Consider the following 24,227-nt stretch of genomic DNA (forward strand, 5'->3'; position numbering starts at 1 on the left):
ATTCACTGACGTATAGCAGTAGGGCTCTCATTTGACACCTCAAATTAGCAGCCAAAGCAATAACAGCTGGGGTTTTTGTCTCAATATTTGTACCCGACTCTAAAGTGCTTTGGCACTGGGTGAGTGTTATTTTTAAACACAGAGCTCTCACCGCCAAGGAACATTTTAAATGGTCTCCAGGTGTCATGTAAAACCTACAGAAATAAATAAAAACAATCAGCTGCCAATTGGGGCCTTTGATGATATGGATTCCTTAACAGAAGGGTCTGTCTTTGGGTCTCCCTTTATTATCTATTCCTATTGTGACAGGCAGACACTCATCTCCTGCTGTCCAGCAGAGCCACAGTGACAACAACAACAAAAAGAGGCCTTCAAAATAAATGTGAAAAAGTGGAAGATCAAAAGGGAAAGATCAATTTTCAAATCCCGCCATCGCTCAGTCAGACACCAGTGGTGTACGTTTTCATGCTGTTCCAGTGTTACTAGTCCCTGGATTCTGAAGCACTCCTCACTCGTGTACCGAGAATGTCACACATATTGCCTAGCGGTGATTCAGAATGAGTCAACTGCCTCCCAATGACCAATTTAATTGTAAAATTGTACCTTAAACGACAACATGAATGAGATGGCCTCAGTGTCCTAATTCTATTTCATCATCTATAAACCAGGAGCCTGGACCATCCATCTTGTCTGCTACATTATTTCAAAATCAGGCAGCTTCCAGGGTGCCCAGATGTCTGCAATGGGCTTAGGGTGAAAGAATGACCTCCGACTTACATAACTGGACATAGAGGTTGTGGTTGAGAGGGGGACACATGGACAATTTCCACATCAGCTGCATTTGCTGTCTAGCCCAGTGAGAGAGGAAGATGAGGAAAGTGTTTAAATACCCCTGCTATGGGCACGACGTCAGGACAGACAGCACGTCTGCTTTGCTCCCTATTGTATGGGCGGGGACTAGCCCTCCATTTGGCACATAGGATGACTCAATAAATATTTACGGAATAGATGGATGAGTTTCAAAATGTGGAGGGCCATGCTTTTGGCACCTTTTAATAAAAATAAATTTCCACTCTGAACAGTTCTGGGCTGATCGGGGAGTATGGGAACAAGGCTTGACATCTGATTAAGTAAGTGGGCTGTGTGGGGCTGGAGGAAACACAATTCTACTCCACGGGATTGTCACTTTTTGTGTCAGAGGAACGTTGCTATGCTGGGATGGGGGTGCAGTGGTGCCAGATGTTCCCTGTTTTAACGAGAAAGCCAGACATCTAGAATTTTTATGTGAGGTCTCCTGCTTTTTTAATATGGGTGACTAAATCACCTTAAGGTACAAAAGTCACAAATGAAACACCTGGGGGAGGGATCTGGCTTGCAGATGCCAATGTTTGGTCACTGAACCAAACAGATTCATTTAACAATGTGAATCAAATATGTATATTTCACACACACACACACACACGTGAGCGCATGCATGTGTGTGTCAAATATATATATTGGACACATATGTATACAATCAAAGTATTTTAATGGCCTGTGGTGGCATGTGGTAAAGCCTTCCATCCATACAGCATCACCAGCTGAGACACACTCTGGCAACCCACTGTTCCAATGAGCTATCTTTAAACGGTTGAAAATGACTCAACGCTTTCTTTCCCCACTACCATTTCGTGGAGACAAAGAGCCCTGAAGAAGTTTCCGTTTAAAGAATAAAGCTGTGTTTCGCCCGGCAGGTGTGCTCCTGTCTGGTTTCTGCACGCCACTCATCAGCTCTGTGGCCAAACCTACAAGTTGCCTCTTGTGCACAGTTCAGAATTGAGCCAGAGCAGAGTTGTTAGCAGACAAACTGCACAGGGTGCATGAGGCTCACTTCCTGGGCCGAGATGCCAAACAGGTCCTGCTTTTACCCTCTGCCATGTGTGAGCGACGGACCCTCAGGGAGCTGGCTGCAATTACGCCTTGGGCTATTGGGGTTCAGAGATGGGCAGGGGGCCCCAGTGTTACTCACTGGGTTCTGGTCAGCACTGGTAGCCGAGATCAAAGATGTGGATGTCCATGTCTTTCCAGATTGCTCTCTGATTGGACAGCCACCTGTTGGGGCATTCGGGGGGTCAGACCCCAAGCAGTGGCTGCAGGACTGGAAGGCCCTAGAAGGGGGAGGCTGTGGTCCCCATGCTGAATGTAAAATGCTCCCTCTGGCAAAATGCTGGAGATTAAAGGAGGATGAGATGGCAGGACTCAGAGGCTGTCTTCACACCTTTTTGTTTTCTGCTTGCTGATATAGGGGAAAGGTAGACAGCCACACAGAGATCATTGGATAAAGTCAATAGAGCTAGCTGTCTTCTGGCCTAATTCTTCCCTGAAATATCCCTGCGGCTGTGAGCAAGTCACTTAACCTTTTGAGGTTTCTTTCTCTTAAAATGAAGTGGTGGGAACAGTTGACCTCCAGGGTTTTCCAGTCTACAGTTCCCCTCTTCGATTCTAGCTGGGCTGGTGCGGGTCTAAAATGTCCTTTCTGGAATGGGAATAGTTTTCTAGACAGCATTGGAAGGGATCGTGGATGCCCAGACCTGATAAGGACAGGACATCTGGCCAAACTCTGAAAGTAGCCACCGGACTCCACTGTGCAGCATTTGAAAATAGTTACATGGGGTTGGCTCTTTTTCTTTCTTTTTTGTGCAGACCCCTGGCTCAGCTGCTGGGGGGTTAATGGCTTGCTTCCTTAAACGGCTGCCACATTTCCAGCTCATGTATGCAGAAGGGACGGGTCCAGACATGGGAGTGATTTCCCTACCCGGTTGACACTGTGGAAGTCATTTACAAGGCTGAGAGAAGAGAATAATTGGGATCAGGAAACTAATTCACGCAGAGAGGGTTTTGCTTTGTTGGGAGATGGCTTTATAATCATACTCCAGGGTTTCCATGCAAATGGGTTATTTAGGGAAATCAGATCCAGATGTTTAAATTAAGATAAACGGAAGAGTGGAGGGTGAGGGGAGTGGCAGATATTCTGACATATTTAGTTTCAGAAAATACACTGTTTAAGCATCGTGCTTCTTAATGAATGTGAAATGGCCCCTGAGATTTGGGGCCAGGCAGGCAGGAAAGCTGGGCTGGTGACAGCTACGGAGACCTGCAGAGGGTAGGCCCTGTCCAAATGGGGTGCCTGCCACTGGGCTCTAAACTTACGCTGTACAATAAGGTAGCCACGAGCTAAATGTGGCAATTTAAATTTAAATCAGTTAAAATGAAATGAAAAATTCAGTTTCTCATTTGCAGTAGCCACATTTCAAGCACTCAAGAGTCACGCACAGCCAGTGGCTATCATTGTGGACAGCACAGATATGAAACATTGCCTTTATCATGTGAAATTCTATTGGATAGAACTGCCCTAGACCCTCCCAGCATATGCGGGCCTACAACCTCTAGATATTCAAGGAAAGTTCAAATCATACACTTTCAAGTAAAATTCCCTGAGTTTTAAATGTTGGCAACTAATTCTATTTAAACAACAACAACACTGTAAAGACCCAAGCAATTCAAAACAAAAATCAAATCCCACATCTGCAGGTTTCATTCAACCTATGAGCCAGTAGTTGGGGTCCTCTGACATAGGTATCAGTCAAAGGAGAAATGGGCTCTCTAGAGCTGCTTTACGATGAGTCCAAAGGTGACCCTGGAGAAACGGAATCATATTGCCTTCATCCCTCCTGCTCACTATCCCCTGCTTCTGTGGGCCTTCGCACACAGGAAATGGAAGCTCAGGGAAAGGTCGGAACTCTGATTCTCTCTAGCTCTGCATCTCCACTCTCCCCCATGCCTTCCTCCCCACCACAAAGCCAACTGGCAGGAGGAGGACAATTTCCTGCTTGAGTTCCTAGGATCTTGGCTTTCAGCACCCACGTCTGCAGAGTCATGCACTCTGACTACAGGTAAGCCAAGCCATCCAACATTTCACGTCCTGGACGGAAGTGGCAGCAGCAGCAATAGGCAGGTTTGGCTCTTCAAGGGGACCATGGTGCCCATGAGAGCCATGAGATGAGAGACGATCAAGGAGCAAGATACTCCCTGAACATGCTCAAATCCTGGCCACCAAAGCCACTGCTGGCAGCTGAGGGGTGGATGGGAAAAGAGCACAGGCTGACCATCGGCACAAGAGCACATTTGCAAATCGGTGCAGAAGCTCCGTTTTGGGAATGAATGGATCCCCATACGCATTTGGCAGCTCTGTGGCATTTCCCCACTGGCCTCCTTAGCTTGCACCTGGGAGAAAACCTTCTGGACTCACTTTTCAAAGACGAAGAGCTATTTTTCCATTTTGTTTTAGCTGGGACAAAGCAAACCAAAGAGATGCTCCCAAACCTAGTTCGTCAAGACAGAATTTCAGCCCAGAGACGTGGTGGCCAGAGTCTGCGTCCACTGGGGACAGCAAGACTTCCATTACTTGATTCCACCTAAGTGCCGCTTGTAGGAGAAATGAATAATGGGGGTCCCACCGATTCAAGAGCCCCCCGATTCAAGATCAGTTCAGTGATCCTCACCATAGCCTCTTAACCCAGGAACGCACACCAATGTGTTTCCATTCAGAGACAAAACTAGCCTTAGTTAACAGGAAGAGAAAATCCAACGGAAACCACTAATCTCCCCAGATCCTAGCTAGTTACCTCAACTGTGAAAGGCTGCTTATTGAAATGGAACAAAAATTACCTTACATCTCAAAGAAATGTGTACTTTTCTCTTAAGCTGATGTTCTCAAAACCAAGCCTAGTCGTTTTAAAAACAGAACTATGATGAAACTTCAAGTTGGGTGACTCTGAAGGATGGATGTGTGGTGTGGGACAAACGAGTGTTTATAGGAAACCCAGGTCCTTTCCTAGCATTCTGGGTGCTGAATGGAAGTGACTGGTGCTTTCTACAAAGTGCCATTTTAATCCTGATTGCCTGAACAAATCACAATTTGCAGCAAAGTACCAAAAAAAAAAAAAATCATACTCTGGAGATTATTTTAAGACTTTCATTAAGCCATGACAGTTCTATATTCAAAGCTGTGTCATGACTAAACACTCTGAGTCCAAAGTCTATTGAAAAAACAAAATGTTTGCATTTCCCAGAGAAACCCAGGTGAAACATTTTGTAAATAAACAAAAGCGAGTCTTGTCTGTTGAAAAACACCAATTTTCCCGGTGGCTCTAATTTTGTTCATTGTTAATAAGAAACAAAAAAAATCAGCATTTAGCTAGAGGAATTAAAAAACAATGGTAATATGAGAAATGAGCTGGTTCAGTAAAATATTATATTGTTTAATATTTAAAATAACGGTGAAACAACCACCATCCGTTCTGTGTGGGCCAAAACATAACAGAGAATCTAGAGGCTGCGGCAGAGTGCTCCTCCATTCACTTAATTTCAACTCGATGTGGTTCCACATACTTAACCAACTACCTACTATGTGCTGGTCTTGTGGGAGGCGCTGGAGATCGGGCAGTGAAACAGTACAGGGCAATTCTTTAATCTCAATTATTATGAGCGCCCTGATTGGGTGTCTGCTACCATGTTTCCCTGAAAGTAAGACCTAGCTGCACCATCAGCTCTAATGCGTCTTTTGGAGTAAAAATTAATATAAGACCAGGTCTTATATACTATAATATATAATATAAGACCCGGTCTTACATTATATTTTATAAGACCTGGTATTATATTATGTTATGTTATATTGTATTATATTATATTATACCCGGTCTTATATTAAAACAAGACCGGGTCTTATATGAATTTTTGCTCCAAAAGACTCATTCGAGCTGCTGGTCCGGACAGGTCTTACTTTCGGGGAAACACGGTACTTGCCAGACACACAACTATGCTCTATCTCCTTTAGTCCTCGTAAGTGCCTAAGGGTTGAGACTACTGCTTCTATATCACAATAAGGAAATGAACCCCAAACCACCCAATTTGGTGAAGCTGGATTGGTAACCAGTCCTATAAGAGGACTCTGCCACGCCGAAGCTCAGCCTTCGCCTTGTTCCTCCATGTCTGGGGCAGTTTTGTGGACCTGGATGTGATGCCGATTAAGCCGAGGTCATAGGTTTTAGTTCTGAGTGCCTTCTGGGGCAACTATGGTTCCGGAATTATGCTGGGCATTTACTATAGCCAGTAATCTCACTAATGCCTACAACTGTTTCTCTGGTGTGTGTTTTGGAATACATTTAAAAATTTTAATCGTTTTGTAGCAGAACAGCTAAGTGCAGATATCAGACAGAGCTGGGACTGACACTGGAAGAGCAGCCCCCCTGTACTCGCCAGTGTCACACTGGGCAAGTCATTCAACTTCCCTCAGCCTCAGTTTCCTTACTGGTCAAATGAGGAGATTAACAAGATCCACCTTATAAAGCTGTAGGGAGGATTTATATAAAATGCTTCATAATATCATAGTGCCTAGAAGAAAGTAGATGTAAAGAACAACAGAAACAAAAATAAATGGAGGCTATAACAGTGCTGAAAATATTTATCATGACTATACTAACAATTGTTAAATGTCATTGTATTACAGTAGTCCCCGCTTTATCCACAGTTGTGCTTTCTGTGGTTTGTTACCCGTGGTCAACTGCGGTCCAAAAATTTTAAATGGAAAATTCTAGAAATAAACAATAAACAATTCATAGCCATTCTTAGCAGCATGATGGAATCTCATACCCATTCGCTCCGTCCCATGCCGGACGTAAACCATTTCTCTGTCCAGCGTCCGCATGCTGTACGTACACTAACCGCAGGTTAGTCACTTAGTAACCGTCTTGGTTATCAGATTGACTGTCGCAGTATCCACAGTGCTTGTAGCCCTTATTTTACTTACTAATGGCCCCAAAGTGCAAGATTAGCGATGCTAGCAATTCGGATATGCCAAAGTGAAGCTGTAAAGTGCTTCCTTTAAGTGAAAAGGTGAAAGTTCTCAACTGAATAAGGGAAGAAAAAAGATCATATTCTGAGATTGCTAAAAACCTACGGTAAGAACAAATCTATCCATGAAATTGTGAAGAAGGGAAAAGAAATTCGTGCTAGTTTTGCTATCATGCCTCAAACTGCAAAAATTACAGCCATTGTGTGTGGTAAGTGCTTAGTTACGATGGAAAAGGCATCAAATTTGTGAGTGGAAGACACGAACAGAAAACAGGTTCTGATTGATGGCAACGCGTTGCACCAGAAAGACTTCAGCAAGGGACCCCCTGACACGAGAGACCACAGACAGTCACACCTTTTCTTACAGTGCGTTGTTATCATTGTTCTATTTTAGTATTAGTGATTGTCAGTCTCTTACTGGGCCTAATTTATCACACTTGATCATAGGTATGTATGTATGTTTGGAAAAAACAGTATATATAAAATAGCGCTGGGACAACCACCGTTCGGTACTATTCAAGGTTTCAGGTATCCACTGGGATCTTGCAACATATCCCCGTGGATAAGGGGGGACTACTGCATAGAATATATGATTGCATTATTATTGTCGTCTGTTAATCAGAGCATCTAGTTCCACATCCAGAAGAAGCTGGGATGAAGTCGAGGACAGACTGCCACTTGTATGAAGTGCTGGGTTTGGTGAACTGGATCGATGATGTCTGAATGTCCCTACACCCAGTGGCCAGCTCCCCTCAGCCCAGACAGCAGCCCCAAGCTAGGAGAGTGCGCACACCTTATCTGGGTATCAGGACTGTTGTCAAGTTCTTTTCATTGCCTTCTGTTACCACTAACGGGCTTTCTTCTCCATTCTTTTGTGTCTACAAGAGGGCCTCAGGGTCAGGCCATGTCGTACCCACCGGATGTGGAATTAGAACCACCCTAAAAGTCTGGTTAACTCCTACCACTGCTTTAAGCCTTGAATGTCTCTTCTCTCAACGTGGGCTGAGAAGAAGCTCAGTACACAGGTTGACGCAGGTGTGTGGGGAGCAAGAAACTGGGTGGGGGGGGCGTTCATCTCTTATTTCTCATCATTTGCATAAACCCAATTACAACCACTTTAAATTAAAGGGAATATGGAGGCAAGCTGAACTCTTGAGAAGAACTTCCCAGAAGATGCAGCTTGAGAGATTCCTGGTTGCTTCTGTGGGGTCCTTGCTCAGTCTGGGGACTCTGGATGCTGCGTCACTTAGTTCTAGCTGTCTGTTCTGTACATGTCCATTCAACTATTCTGGTGAGCTCTGGCCTAGAGAGTTTGTGCACCTGCTCACGTAAAGCTTTACTGTCCCCGGCTTTGGGAACTATGCAGGCACACAGTGTGTCCTTGCCTGGATGGGTTACAGCAGGCTCTGCCTGGGCTGGCAGGTAACTTAAATGAGTGGGGACTGGTGTGAAAGTGGTGTATACACACCCCATCGAAGGAGGGTACGTGCACTTCAGCTACAATGGGCGGTTGCAAAGCAGAAATGCAGCGCAGGGCCACCCAATACTTCTGGTGTGTTAAAAGTCCAAAGCTGGAAATCTAGACTTTTATGAAAAAAATACTGTACATTTTAAATATTAAATGCTAATTTCAAAATATTTAGAAAATACTCTACAGTATTAAAAACTCATCTGTGGGCGCAATATTGTCTGTGGTCTAGTTTGCAACCTCTGGTTTCACGAGAGTTGAAAGTGGGATCCTGGGTAAACGTTTGCCCTCCCCCAATCTCCTAAATAATAAAAAACACTTAATGATGGGTTCAGGAAGGACAGCTGCACTTAGGATCCCAGTCTTACCGGGGGGTGTCTCCTGAACAGCCCAACTGTATGGAGGTGCCCAATGTGGGCAAAGAACATGGGATCAGGGCTCTGGAGACCCCGCTTCTAGTCTCTTTGAACCGCCAACTTCCTGTTGCCCTGGGCGTCTCCTAGCCAGGGCCGGAACTAGGGAGAGGGAAGCCCAATGTGCAAAATGTTAGGAGGCGTGGGCCTTACTCTAGCCCCAGCTCTGCTCTCAGCTTCTCTGTGCCTTATCTTAACAATAAGAAGTCATCCTGCAGACACCTAAGGTCCTTCCAGGGCCAGCCCATAATAATGTCACTGAATTTCCAAAATTGGCAAGTGCCATAAATGGGAGCCAGACCTTCAAAACAGCACAGACCGGTTATCTGCAGACCTGTAGATCTGCATACAATTTCGTGGGACCAGTGACCTACCAAGGGCAGACCACTCACTGGAAGACGAGAGCATTCTCAGGATGTGTTCCTGACATCTCTGGTATGGCATTTTGGCAGCCTATCTACTTGAACTTCTGATTTGCTCCATGGAGTCAGGAGACAATGCCTGAAAACCTGTTTTCTTTTCCTGTAAGACTACTGAAAAAATGTAATTAAATCTTGTTAACTAAGTTTTCTCATTTTTGTTTCATTTTTCCATATGCTTAACATTTCTTTTTTTTTCATTAAATATTTTTCTTACCCAGGGTGGCATGTTGGGCAGGGGGGAGCCTGGCATAATTGGTGAAATGCCTGGCTGTCCTCAACCTCGCCAACAGGGACTAGAAACCCATGGCTTAGAGCACCCCCACAAATGATTCCTGACCACACGGGGTGGAAATGCAGTCATATTCGACTGCAGTATAAGCACACCTTCCTTGGAGAAAACCTACTATGTAAACAGCCAAACATATAGAACCGGTGGAAACAAAAGGGCAATGATTTGGTTTAACAGAAGGGTGTCTGACTCACAGAAAACAGGGCCCCTAATTAATAAGCTAAGTGCCATACAGAAAGTCGGCACTGTATTTTGGGGAGATCTGGAGAATGGAATCCCCAAACCATTGACTGCCAAAGTTAGTTGGCAATATTCAAAAGTGAAAAATCTTTTCTGGGACTGGAACGTTAAGTTATTGAAAAAGCACGATTATTTTCTTTCCCTTGTGAGTCTGATTTCCCCTGAACTCTGTGGAGACCCCTAAACTGGGTGAAGGGAAAGCCATGTCACAGGCTTGTGGGAGGCGCTGACCTTCTCCTCAATGGGGTGTTGAGTCCTTGGGTGCCTGTGCGTCGGGGGCCAGTGCACACCACGCTGTGGCATACGCTGGAGGTGTCAGGGGAGCCAAGGCCATGGGCGCCTTGGCAACACCGATCAGAAAGGCAGCCTGGCAGAATGGTTGCCCACGCAGCTCTACTGCTTACTAGTTAAGCCATGCGTTGGCTCCTCTGACATGGGTTATTCCTCTGTACGTGGAGGGCGACAATGGTAGCACTTTCATGGCAGGATTGGTAAGGTTGCAAAGAGATAAGGTATGAAAAAGCACTGGTTATGGTGTTGGGGACGGGTAACTGCCCAAATGCTAGCTATTGTCACCGGCGTTGGGATTCCTTTCCTGTGGTGGCACGGGAGCCTTGAGAAGACCACTTATGCTGTGCTTGTCTCAATCTCTTTTCTGGCTATCTGCACAGGGGAGGTAGTGGCTCCGTGCCTTTGTCCACCATACTCTGTGCCGGACATTCCCCCTTAGGCATGAGCCAAAAACGAGGTCAACGTGGATAGATTGCACAGTCTTTTCCAACCTGGCACTGCTTCCTCTGTCCTTACTGCCAGTAGTTCCTGCTGTCTTGCCTCCTGAGTTCTCATTCAATGCAACTGGTGAAACCAACCTCAGCCTTGATGGAAAGAAGTTTTAGGGCATTTCCATCACAGGGTGATCCTGTGTTAAATATTTCCACTAGTGCAGCTGACCCCTGACCAACATGGGTTTGAACTTTGCAGGTCCACTCACACATGGATTTCTTACATTCAGTAGCAATACTGTTTTTCAATCCGAGGTTGGGAGTCTGCAGATGCGAAGGGCGGACTACGATGTCGACACCTAAGTTTGCGCATTTTCCCCTGTCCCTTTGCTCGACACCATTTTATACAGGGGACTTGAGCATCCATGGAATTTGGTATCTGTGAGGGGTCCTGGAACCAGTCCCCTGCTGACACAAAGCGACAACTAAAGTTTTGGGGGAGTCAAAAGTTATATGTGGATTTCCAACTGCGTACGGGTTGGCTCCCCTAACCCTCCCTGTCGTTCAAGGGTCAAATGTAGTTGACGTCCACATACTTTCCTGAAGTTAATTCATTCTGAGGGAGCTTTTCATGAGGTAATGAGTCCTTGTTTTGTACTTCAGGCTGCATAATGTCACAGAGGAAACACCCCTGAAATATTTATTATATTTTATCTTCTTAACTTGCAGACTTTTAAAGCTTTCGATACTTCAAGATGACTTTCCAGGGACAGGGTGTGTGCAATTCCTTTCTCTTTCTCTGAATCTCTCTAAAGAATTTATTAAGTTCATGTGTGATGCCCTCACTTAGTTCCTATTTATTATTTCTTTGTGAAGATTCTTTATGGTGCCTAAGTTGTGATTACAGGGAAGTATTATAAACTGTCAATATGTAGATGAGAGTTGGAAGGTCTGGGGCTGGGGAGGGGAGGTACTTTAAATGGAGATGTCAGCATTAGCCAATTTCAGATGGCTCACCATTAAGATGGATGAATCCAAAGCTGTGTGCCTCTGCTGGAAATTAAAAACCCATGGAATAACTGATTATGATTAATTTTAAGTACTTAGCCATGTGAAGCCAAATGAGAGTGTCTTTAAAACAAAGCTATTGATCTGGCTTTGTTTGGAATTGAGAAGATAAAGTAATCAGATTTTGTGGGCTTTTTCCCCCCCCTCTTATTCCTATTATAGGTTTTCAAGCTTTAAGTTTGAGAGGCCTGGTATACCCGGATACCAACATTTTATTTATTTTTTTTAATAGCAAACATCTGAGCAGAGAGGAACAGTCCAATTCCGTCCTGGACAGGGGTTTGATGGGGAGAAAGTGGGGGAAGTGGAAGGGAGAACATTTGGAGAGCCCTTCCTGTGAAGTATATAAGGCGCCTCTTCTGAACATTAAGGAAACAGACTCAGAGAGGTTGAGTAGCTTGCCCAAAGTCCCATTGCGTGTGGGATTCCACACCCAGGTGTGTCTGACTGTAAAGCCCTTCCCTCTCCCCCAGACAGCCTTCCTGGTGAGGTGAGACACCACACTCCTGGGAGACAGAGTGAACATGCGGCTGTCAGGTCGCCCAGCTGTTTCTCGGCAGCTGGTGACTTTCATTTCCTGGTCTCTTCCCAAGGAATTTGCTCATCCTTTTCAAGAATAGGGGGATATGCTCCTAGCAGCCCTTTCCACAAAGGCTTCCCTGCAGGCAGGGGAAATTGTCCCTACTCTCCTTAGTTCCAACCTCTTGATAAGAGAAGTCCTAGGTTACTAAATTTGGGCTGCCATCCTCTCCCTAGCAGACATGCATTTGTTGCCTGTTCTGGGGTCAGAGTTTGGGTGAGGAGAAACCATCCATCTTAGGAATGACAACCTAACCTCCCAGGCTGTGTGTCCTGTCTTTTCTGTACGGGGAAGTCTCAGCTTTCACCAGATTTCCAGCAGCATGCAGCATCAGCATTCCCTTTCATTTCCCGTGATTCCTCTTGGAATCACCTTCCTCTCACGCAACGTGGAGAGGAGCTCTCCAAACGGGTGCTACTGTCTGCGGGGCCAGGTGAAAAGGACGGTGAAAGGCAGCCCTTCCACTCCTTCCTTTCTGTGCAAAGGGACATTTTAATATATTTATTCATTTATTTGTTCAACATGTATTCATTCTCCTGGAAGTCAGAGATATGTAACCTGGTGACTATGTAAAATTTTTATCTTGGAGGGATGCTCAACAGATCCCGCCTTTACCATTCCCTGGGTGGAACTGTACCATCAGAATTATTTTTAGAACCAAGAGCAATTTAGAACTTGGAAAGGAGAAGTCACTCCCGCACTACGGTAACCAACCCCTTCATTCGCCAGATGAGAACACTGAGGCTCCAAGGGGGGAGGGGACTTGTCCAAGGTCACACAGCTAATTAGGGGCTGAGTTGGGTCGGAACCACGTATGTCCTGACAGAAGTTCTGCTAGGTTTCACTGCCTTCCTCTCCAGCATCCCCCAAATCAGGGACAGTAGAAGTGTAGCGTGAGGTGAGAACAATCAAAATGTTTTCTTACACAATTCAACTTTCGTTTGACCCCAGGATGATTCCTGGCTGACTTTGCCCCTTGACATCATGTTTCCTTAGCTAGACCCATTTGAAAACCCGGAACACAGAAAGGCAGCTACGGTTTCCTAGATGAGGCAGATAGAGTGGGATTCTGGGGAGGGTCACTTCCTCTCATCCTTCCCCACCCCCACCACTTTAAGGTTACTGTTTAAAGTTTGGGTTTAAACCTGAGGTGAGATCCCAGGAGCAATGGCAACGACTGTACTTTACCTGCCTGTCTGACATCCCCCCCTAGTTCTGTGCCAAGTTCCCTTTCTGATTCTAGGGGATTCCAGTGGACCCCCTAATGCTCCCTAGACCCGTAACCTGGTCTCCCCAGACCTGTAACCTGTCTCCTGCATGCTCACACTCAACAGACGCCCCCTGAATATGCTGGCAGGTGCTGGGGGCTACTCCAGCCCATCTGTTTCACCCAGTAACAAACACAGTGGGAGCATCGGGGGAGAAAGGGCTCAGCTGAGACTTAATTAGCAGGAGCCCGTTTGTGGGAGGTGAGAAATCACACTTTGCTGCCTGCAGACACTTTGGCCAAGGTGAGCCCAGGGATCTCCCACTTCCCAATTTTAATAGCACTGCAGCAGCAGACCCAGAAATGCACCCGCACGGAACCCCCTGCACACACACTCCCCCTCTCTCCTCCTACACGCGCGCGCACACACACACACACACACACACACACACACACACGCACACCAGGCAGCGATCGCAAAATTAACTCACAGGATCTCCAAGTCGCGCAGTGCTCGGAAGGCTCCATCTTCAATGCAGCTGATGTGGTTGTTGTCCAGTTGCCTGTGGAAAAGCAAGGGGAGAGCATGAAGGCTGAGTGGGGGCAGTGCAGAGGAGCCGGCTCCTGGGCCGGGCGTCCCTGGTCACCCTAGCGCCGGTCCCTCCACCCCTTGCAGGCTCTGCTCGTCCCCGCCAGGAGCTCGCGCAGAGCCAGCCTGTCTGCCACGCTGCTCCGTCTCTCCTCTCTGACTGTCTGAGAGAACTACACAGACGAGCGCACCAAAGGCTGTCAGGTCTCAGTAAATATTAATTGCGCATTTTTTTTTAAGGCAGAAGGGAGTAATTTCATTACATTAGGGCATCCAATCCATTACGAGCTCTTACCGTCATGTCACTGAAACAATTTCATTAAGCTAAAGGCCTGTAAATCATTGGAGGTCACTGCTCTGCCCTCCGAGACCTCCCAGAATGCTTTTTTTCCCTCTCTCCCTCTCCCTGTCTCCCTTTTACTGGAAGTTGCAGTCTTCTGCTCTGACACTGTGCTAAATCTCAAGGCTTTATCTGCCCAAGAGCGGCAAGGGTGCATGGGGAATATACCAATTCCAAATTAGACTCAACTAATCTAATTTTATAGTCTTTTTATTATTCTAAGCACCAAATGTCTGTGGTGGTTTGATGCCTCTGTGCTTTGTTACGGGGCCCATCTGGTAGGTCATTCTATTGAAGCTTTTTCTGACTAAATACAGATTCCCTCAAACTGCACCAACCATCATCAACATTAATGAAATCCATTGATGGAAACGTTCCTGATGGGGGGGGGGGGAAGGAATATTGTTATGGCCTTAAAGACGTACCACTTAAATGTAAATTGGGGAGAATTAAATGCACCTATTTCAGGACTGCCTTTTTTTTTTATGTCCCTTTCCATCTCATGGGAATGAAAATAATGTCTTTTAAAAAGATGCCTTGATGAATATATAGTCTAGTTGGAGATGGAGGAATTTCAGTCGAGAAATAACAAATAGATGCTGTAATTTCTGAATCAAAATATAATATATCTGATGTGTAAGTCAGGATATTTTGCCATGACCACACTCCAGCTTAAATACCATATATTATATATAACTCATTTGATGTCTTAAAGAAAAAGATGTACAGAAAATGGTTATTAGCACCAGATTGTCTATTGTATTTTGTGTGCAGAACACACCACAGTCTTTGGGGGTGGGGGTGGCTGGCCGAAAGAAGGGTGGCTGAAAAACTCCCTTACAGGCTCCTATTTCTTTCCTTTGTTTCAGAAAACACCAGTCCCTCCCAGGTGGAGGGATCTCCTGATGCTGGAATTTTCATTTGTTAAACTTGTGCCTACCTATCCCAAGACAACTCTCCGCAAAAGACATGTCAAAGCTGCATTTGGTAACCTTCACGGAGTGTTTCACATTCTGCTGAAGGAAGGCAGAATTAGAATGAAAATACTGTTATCGCTGAAAAAATATATAGATATAGGATTGTGTAAATACACACGCGTGCAATGCGTGCAATGAGAGTGCGGCAATGCATCACGACAGATACGCTCTGCCACGATAATACGGGAACCTAGTCATCTCAATGGATGCTCACGGTGCAAGATAGCAGGCAGTCAGAGTTTCACAGTAAACAGGAAGCGGTATCTCAAGAAGCAGAAACACTCTTTAGGTTGACGTGTTCGGTATCTGGTGTTCCAAGTTCTTTCCGATGCCCACTCCCATGGAGTCTCGGAGTTCTCTCTACCCCTGATTCTGCTGGAGCCGCTCCTAATATAAGCTTACTGGGCATCCTTTCCATAGACTTCCCGTAAGTGTCGGGCCGCCGATTCCCTGCAAAGGCTCCATTAAGGGAGTCCATGACTGCTGCCCAGCTTCTGGATTTATCATCAGTTTCAGGGCCGATGAATCAACACCCCCTGCCCCAGGCCAAGGCCACCAGACCTTACCAAGCAGAAACGCAGTGGAGCTGGCTCTTGGCTCCAAGAAATTGCTCAATAAACATGCTGAATTCGGCAAAAACAGCACCATCCACTTAAGTAGAAAATCATCTAAATCATCAAATTGGGAAGTTCGGGGTAGTGTGTAGAGATGGCAGTCTGTGGTGTGTCTAGTTTTGTACAGACATTTTAGAGCGGTCCCTGCGATTAGAATGTTGTTTATTTGCTGGATTTGTGAAAGCGTTTTCTATTCCTTTTCTTTTTGAGAACACTAGAAATCAAACAGGATACTCTAAATGTATAGAATTTTACATGGAAAGGATGCAATCTGCAGGAGAGAAGAGAAACTCACAGAAAGAAAAGGAAAAAAATAATACAGTGATGGAAAGAGTTATAAAGGGTGAGGGGAAAGGAGATGTGAAAAAGATAAAAAAAAAAATCCACTACTGAATGTCCCACCGGTGTCCTGCAACCCATGATGACGAGGCTTAGAGAGGGCCCTGATCATTTTAAGGCTGAAAGCAGAGATGTCTACTACATCATTGATTGCATGATGTTTAAATATTTGCAGTGGGTGGCACAAGTCAATACCCAGTTATTTATTAGTAACGGGGAAAACCAAGCTTTACTATAAACATTTCTGTGGGTATATTTTTTATAGACCATTTCAGAACATACAAAGTGTATCAAAATTTAAAATATTTATGCTTAAGTGTGCTTTTCCAGAAGACATTTATTTGTCATAACCAAGATTGTCTCCTTTCATTCGAACCACAGGTAAACAGTATACCAACCCCGGTTGTTAGAGTCATTCCCTAGATGCATCGTGCGTGTTACCCGAGTCTATAGGCGGACAATGCCTACGAGAGTCCCGTCAGACAAATGAAAACCTAAGTCACTTCTCTTCCCAGCTAGTACATCGTCATGGCACTGAGCATCAGCGTGTTCGTAAAAAGCTCATTAATTGTCTGCAATCAATCCTGTTATTTCATGCAAATAAGCTAGGTCCCTAAAACAAAGTAAATACACACTTGGATCACACAAGGTTGCTTTTTCTTTCAAAAGTACATCGAAGACCCACAAAGATTGGTCCTGACGCTCAAGAGAGGGGAGATGAAATGAACACAAGGCCAGCATTTCTGTGAGTGTTTGGTAAACACACAGAACCTTCTGGAGCTAAGGTCAAAGAATATGACTTAGTAGTTTGCTTCTGAGGGTTGATGGAGACTGCTGAGGTGTTTTAAGCTCTCAGGTCAAAGGTCTGGATCATGCCTTTGAAAGGCCTCCTTCAAAGATCCTCTCCAAAACAAATCAAGAAAGACCACTGGCCAGTCCAAACGAAACACAGGTACCCAGGAGGCCTGTGCAAAGCAACTCTGGAAAAGGAGCACAGAGAACTCAGCAACAGTAGAAAGCCTTTTAGGGCTCTTTCTGTTTTTCTTGGTGACAAGAAATGCATTTTGTACTGTTACGGACTCCTGTCTTTCTACCACAAGAAGTAACCCACTCCGGTGCTTAGCACAGGGCCGGGGAGTCACAGCTGGTCTCGGATGGCTGCGGAATGACTCCTTCCATTGACAGTGTGGCAGGGCTGGGCTCAAACTATATGGAAGAAAGCCCCACTCCGTAAGCCACGCAGTGCTGGCTGTGGTCCTACGACCCTGTTATCGCTAGTGCACAATGACTGAGCACTCCCTCTACGACCACATAGGGAGCTGTCTTTCTGCCACACAGACCTCTGCTGGGGACCATGTGAGGAGTACACTTGGAATAAAGTAAGATTTCTATGGGCTCGGGGTACAGGCGAGGAGCAGGGAGGCAGAGGATGGATGGAAGGCTGGCTATTTTTTGGAGGCAACTTTTTTTGTCCTCTGCTTTCTACAGAATACTCAATTTGATTTACACTCTCCTGCCTGTGAATAAGCTGAGAAGCCCCAAAACGTTCTTGATATTAAATTAACTGCTCTAATTTCCCTGGGCAGCTCGGATTTCGGCAAACAATGTGAGTGCTAAAATGATCCCAGAGTCCATTTAGACAGGAATCCTCAGACAAGAACTAAATGCAGACTCCCTGAGAGGTGCTTCCCGGCTACTGTATTTTATACTCTGAGAATATAAACAAGTCAGAAAGGAAAGCCAGCATGAGTGAGGGCTCAAAATAAGCTCCACAAACAGCAGGCAAGGAGGCAGCACTTTCGAAAGAATTCCCTTCCAGTAAGCGGAATGTTATCACAATTCATCTCTTTCAATCACAACGTCAAATTTCATAATTGAAGCAGGATAGACCTATTTGTGTGGTTCAAAAATTTCAAAGAAGCATATCTAAATCCTTTTAAAAACCTGATCGTCATATTAAGAGCAATCTACCTATGTCCCAAGTACCACCTCAACAATGAAAGAAGAAAGACAATTCCATGGTTTTAATGGTGTAGCTGACTCCCCATGAGAAATACCTTGACAACAGAAATCTCCAAAAACAGGCTTTGGATATCTGGAAGGAAAGTAGAATTCCCAATTGGTTATCTAGATGCAGGGTCTACATACCTGAGCACACCCACCAGATGTTCACTTCTCATCCAGATGTGCTGGGGGTCCCAGGCCTCTCTGCCCTTGGGTGGTTAAACTTAGCCTCAGGGTGCTGTCGCTCTGGACCCCCAATCCTGAGGCAGCTTTCCTCTCTAGGACCTCAGCTACTCACTGCAGTCCTCCTCATGCTAAATGGGAGAAGTAGCTAAGGTTCAGTACCCTTTCGAGTTAAACAGTTTGCTAATTTCTGAGCAAAAAACTACATGAAATGTGCTTAACAAGCGGAAGGACTTCTGCATGAAATTTCTAAGGAAAGCCTTACTAGAAATTCTAAGCAAGTCCATGGTCTGCGAATCCAACAGTAAATTAACTCATAAGAGCCACTGAGTCTTATTAGACATTCATGCAGTATTAGGTACCCAGGATATAAAATAAAGCGTAAGGAGGCCTTTGAAACTATTTGGAAGAATGTTACCACCCATGGTTTTTACATCTCAATGATCTTAAGGGGTACAAGAGAATTCTAAAAACTAAACTAATTTGGATTTGCTTTTGATGAAATAGGTATGTTCACACACACGCGTGCACACACACATACACACACACACATATATATTTTGAGTGTACTTCTTTTTCTATACTGAGGAGAAATAGAATGCTATAACTATTAAAAAAAAATACCTGCGGGAAGTCCTGCTTTTTTAAAATAAACCAGAAGACAAAACATGAGGTAGCCTTGACATGCTATTTCTTTTCTCTCCATTATCCATTTGTCCTTTAAGCAGAAAACAAGAAATCTAGCAGCAGTTCTGAAGGTTGTTTTTTATGACACTTTAACGTTCTAAAAAAGTCATTATTGAAGAACAAATTATAGAAGCATTTGTCTGCTGCTGGCTGGGGTCTTCAAAAGAAAAAAAACACAAAGCTCAAGGTTATTTTAACTGAAAAAAATTATGTTCAAAAGAAATGCATACACTTCATATAATTGAGTACTGGTCACACTTTGTAGGCAAATCAAACACGATCTAAGCTGTAGTCTGCTAATGAATTGTCACTACTTGTCATCATTAAGGAGCTACTGTAATTCCACATTAAAATGACATCTCAAATGAGCAAAAAGAGGTGAATCTGTTACTTTGCACATTTTGTACACTTGTCCACCAGACCCAAGAATACATGCATATAGATGTTTACTGATCCATGAATTATTTATGTATCCACAAAGATTCCTGTCTACAGAACTGACAACTTTATGCCTATTTTTCCTACATAATAATTACATGTAATCTCTCCCTATCCAATGCATGTAAATGCAAATGCATATTATAAAATAAGTAAAGTGATTGCTGAGGACCAAAATGTAATGTACCAAAATGTAATGTACTGTTATATTTACTGATGTATTTGGATAACCAAGTGATTGTTAGCATTCTAAAGGCTTCAAGCAACCAAACCTTCTTTGTAAAGGACAGAGTTCCAGGTTAACTAAGCTCTCAGATCAGCATATCCTGCCTAGAATTTAGTTAAAAATAGAAGCGTGACTCTATTTTAACAAGCATTGTTACTATGCATGCTGGGCCCAATGGCTAGCATAATGCCTCTTATTTAGTATATATCTTGTTATTGTTCAACACTTGCAACTCCTCAGCAGGAGAGTAACTGCATCCACTCCAGTAGAAGCTGCGGAGAGTGAGCTCTGCTGTAGTGCCAACACAGATGATGGATTAGTACCAAAGAGGCACGCCGGAGCTTGGGGAAGAAAAGGGTGTTTTTACACACCGCTGGGAAACAGCAATAACTCCACTTCTGTGTTTACATAGTTTCCGGTTTGTTGGGGACTTGGCAAATGAATTTGTGCTGAAAAATGCAGGGGGAGAATCCTTGCAAACCAATTTAGCATGAAGGAGAATTGTTGGAAAGAAGCTGAGCTCTCATTTAATTTAGACAAGTTTCAGTATGAAACAAATTTCTGGCATTTCTAGATAAATTAAACAACAACAACAAAACCAACCAAACAAGAAGCAAATCAAACGAAAGCACCCCACATTCATGATGAGTTTCATTTGTTTCCCAGCAACTTTTAGACCCAGGGACCAAACTCGACTTCCAGTCAGGTCGGCTTTAAAAGGCTCCTCACTCGTCTACTGTAAAATGGGCTGTTCCTTTGCAGACAAACACACCTACAACCAGGCTAGTGGGAGCCCTGAAAGTAGCTGAAATGTTCTAATGTGCATTCTCAACCTTCTGCAATGGGAATTAACATTTCTTTGTAAGAAATATCTGTTTTCCTCGGAGGCCTTGCTGATGTCATGAATACTCAGAGGCCAAACAAATAAAAGGCTGTCTCCATAGCAATTGGGGCAGGTCTGTGGTTTCCCTAGTTACACTCTTGAGCGATAACCATCTGGGGTTCCTCCCTGGCAGAGGGGAGGAGTGAGAAGAGACACCGGAAAGATGAAATGTAAAAATGTGCTTGTGTTAATGGGCCTGAAAGTTATCTCCCACATGTTTTTACTCCTTCTTCTCCTTCTTCTTCTTTTTTTTTTAAATCAACAAGCACAAACTGTAGTCACTTTTAAAATTTTTTCACCCTCATGAGGGTTTCAGAAATTTTCCCTTTGGACTCTAGAGGTAAATTATCCCAGCCGTGTGAATATGACCGACAAACAGTAGCCAGAGCAGAGAATTTCTTCCTAGACTGAAACAGCTGCAGACATAGGAGCCCAGGCGGCATGCTGATTTTTACTCAAATACAAGGACCCTCAGCAGCACTACTCTGGGGTGAAGTCCAGTTACACCCCCCACCCTTCATCCCCCACCCACAGTGCCTGGAAGCTACGTCATGGGAGGGCAGGGAGGGCCTCCTAAGACTTCGAAAGATCTTTTGTTTCCCTTTAAAAGAATCTCACGGATCTTGCATGTAGAAATTGAAAACTTTCTTGAGTTTCCAACCCATACTAACCTTTCGGAGGCTCTCAACATTTGCTGTCCATTTTATAAAATGGAAGACTAGGGCTCCTGTAAATGTCTAGCGGCGTGAACGACGTGATGCCCATCTGGCCCAGTGATCCTGGATGGCAGAGCGTCGACTCAGAGACCATTCTCAAGTCTGAAGGTTTCGGCTTGCTTGGGACCTGCCACTCCTTCCTTCTTCCCTGTTCCTCCCTTTTGGAATGGGACTGTCTGTCCTGGGCCTGACCCACCATTGTATTTTAGAAGAAGGAAGCAGATAATACGTTTGATTTCACAGGTTCACAGTTAGAGAGCAATCTGCCTCAGAATGAATCTACCTCGAGTCTCCCCCATATCTGATTTAGATGATATTTAGATGAGACATCGGATTTTGGACTTTGAAGTTGATGCTGGGCTGAGTTTGGACCTATTGGGATAGAATGAATGTGTTTCTCATGTGAGAAGAACATGAATTTGCTGGGGAAGAAGGGCAGAATACCGTACACTGAATGTTTCTATCCCCCCAAAATTTATAGGTTGAAACCTGTTCCCCAAGGTGATTGTACTAGGAGGTGGTATTTTGAGAGGTAATTAGGTCATGAAGGCAGAGCTCTCACGAATGGGATTAGAGGCCCGTAAAAGCCCCCACACCCTTTCACCATGTGACATTACAGAGAAAACATAGTCTTCTAGGAAGCAAACCCTCGGCAGATGCAGAAAGTGCCAGCATCTTGACCTTCGGCTTCCCAGCCTCCAGAACTGTGAGAAATAAATTTCTGCTGTTTGTAAGCTACACAGTTTGTGGCATTTTTTGATGTAGCAGCCTGAACGGACTAACACACCCCGCCTGCTCCCAAGTCTCAGTTTCTTCATCTGTAAAATGGAGATAATAACATTTAGCCCAAAAGGAAGTTTTGAGTATGAAAGCAATGAAATGTATGTAGCCTGAAAATATATTTGTGGCATTGCTCAATTTGCTTTGAAACAAATAATATTAAATATAGGAATTCATCTGACATAATCTCCAAAGTCACTTTCAGCTCTGAAGCTATGTGGCCTGAGGTCAATTTCTTATGAGAGTCTCAAGAAAAAGTTCCTGTTCATCTTACTCAGATCTTTCTGTGATTTGAGCCTATCCCTTTATCCCTTCTTCTTCTGTCCCAGACCAAAGAATCTATTATTTGAGATATTCAATATAGTCTTTCTGAACTGAGGGCAGCAGTTCAGACTCACATGCTTTTTTGTACTTCTCTAGCTGACATGAGATTGAAATATGAGATGCCGTCAAAAACCTATGCAAAATACAAATTTTTCTCTTACTAGGAGAATGATGTTAACATGGGCCCATATTCACAATTCCCATAGATGAGAACCATTAAGGAGAGTTCACTGAAAAATTGAACCCCATTGCTTGGGGGCCGTTTTCAATGAACAACCAATCAAGTAATGTAGGGAGCATCTAAAATAGTCAAATGCCACCCCGTCCTCGAGGGTATATAATTTCTTAATCTTAACATTCCTTAATAAGCCTTCAATGACTCCCTACCCTAGAGAGTGGAACCACAACCCCACCACAGTCATAACCGCACAGAGCATCCATCCGCCATTTTGTAGGCAGCAAGTATTGGGTGAGCATCTCCGATGTCCTGTCGCAGCTGGGCTCACAACAGCACAATCCCCATTTTACAGAAAAGGCCAGTGAGGCATTGAGAGTTTCATTTCTGTGCTCGGCTGGGAACCCAGGTCTGTCAGGCTCGCAGTGACTGTGGGTGCTGTGCTTCTCTACAAACAGCCAGGCTCCTCAGCGTGGGGCTGCTGCAACCCCTCTGTGCAACACGTGAACGTACCGAGTACTTGCACGTTCGTGTCTCACTTGTGCTGGTCCTTTCCCCTCCTCCATCTGGGGACTCCCTTCCCATCCGGCAAGGACATCCTCGGAGGCCGTATCCTCTACGAAACCTTCTTGTACAAACCCAGGCAAAATGGACTCCCCCCTGCAAACCCTCCTGGCCCTTTGATCATCCCTCCATTAAAGAACTTCTTTCCCAGCAGTAGGACTAGGTGCAAACACATGAGGAAACTGAGGTTCTGAGAGGTAATGCAGCATCACCAAGGGAACTCAGCTGATCATGAGAGTCTGGTTCAAACCTGTCTTCCTGTGTGGGAGGCTGGGGGCTTGCCCACCGTGTTATTCCACCTCTCTCTGACTTTCCAAGTGCAAAGCTACGGAACCTGTACTATGTCTGTGCGGTCTTAGCTCAGTGATCTTACGTGGGGAAGAGGCTGCTGAGAAAAGTCAGGGCTTGGATTCAGCATTTGTCACTGGGACCTAGTTGCTTTCACTGATCTGCAAACATTCTTAGTCAGGACATAGCAGGTGAGGGCAGTACATGTAACAGTGTCCCCTCACTGTCCCCTGTGTGTCTCTGTTAGATTCCCTGGGAGTCCCAGGCCACTTGACTTTTGGGATTGCTGGGGGAAGCTGACTGACTTTAGCTCCAAATGCTGGGATACTGGACAGATATCCACACCCTAAGAAGGTGCTGCTATGCCGGGTCACCTTTTGGGACCTGACTGGTGCCTCCTGACCAGGCTGGACAGCACAGTGTTTTCTTGAGTAGGGGCGAGGGAACCCCCAAGGAAATGGCTCTTTGCTCCAGGTAAGTGGCAAATTGCACAGACTTTAGTCCGTCCTTCCCCGGGCATGGCCTTCCCCACTGGTGACACAGGCTTGTCTTCCAAAGCTGTACAAGCTGCAGGTCCTGAAACAACTGGCAGCACAAACGAACCTGGTCGTGTAGTCGGATGTGCGGGGTCAGTGGCCATTAGCGAGATGTCACTCAAAGGTATCTTTGTGGTAACAGAAGCCAATTAAAATGTGTCCTGGAAGCTCAGTGTAAGGGGGATATCAAGGTCCCCATAATTAACTGCTGAAAAAAGGTGCATCGGAGCTCAGCACATGGGCAGTGCTGATAACTCCGCTCAA

The 24,227-nt window shown here is 44.9% G+C and overlaps 1 protein-coding gene across 1 annotated transcript in view; it reads right to left on the reverse strand.

The window, feature by feature from the left end:
* Window positions 1–24,227, reverse strand: part of SLIT3 (slit guidance ligand 3) — a 561,455-nt gene that overhangs the window by 141,334 nt on the left and 395,894 nt on the right. The window contains exon 6 of the mRNA XM_081035897.1: window positions 13,792–13,863. Coding sequence (XP_080892023.1) covers window positions 13,792–13,863 — 72 coding nt within the window. The remainder of the gene's footprint in view (window positions 1–13,791; window positions 13,864–24,227) is intronic.

The sequence above is a fragment of the Rhinolophus hipposideros genome (assembly GCF_964194185.1).
Source record: "Rhinolophus hipposideros genome assembly, chromosome: 23".
Taxonomy (NCBI): Eukaryota; Metazoa; Chordata; class Mammalia; order Chiroptera; family Rhinolophidae; genus Rhinolophus; species Rhinolophus hipposideros.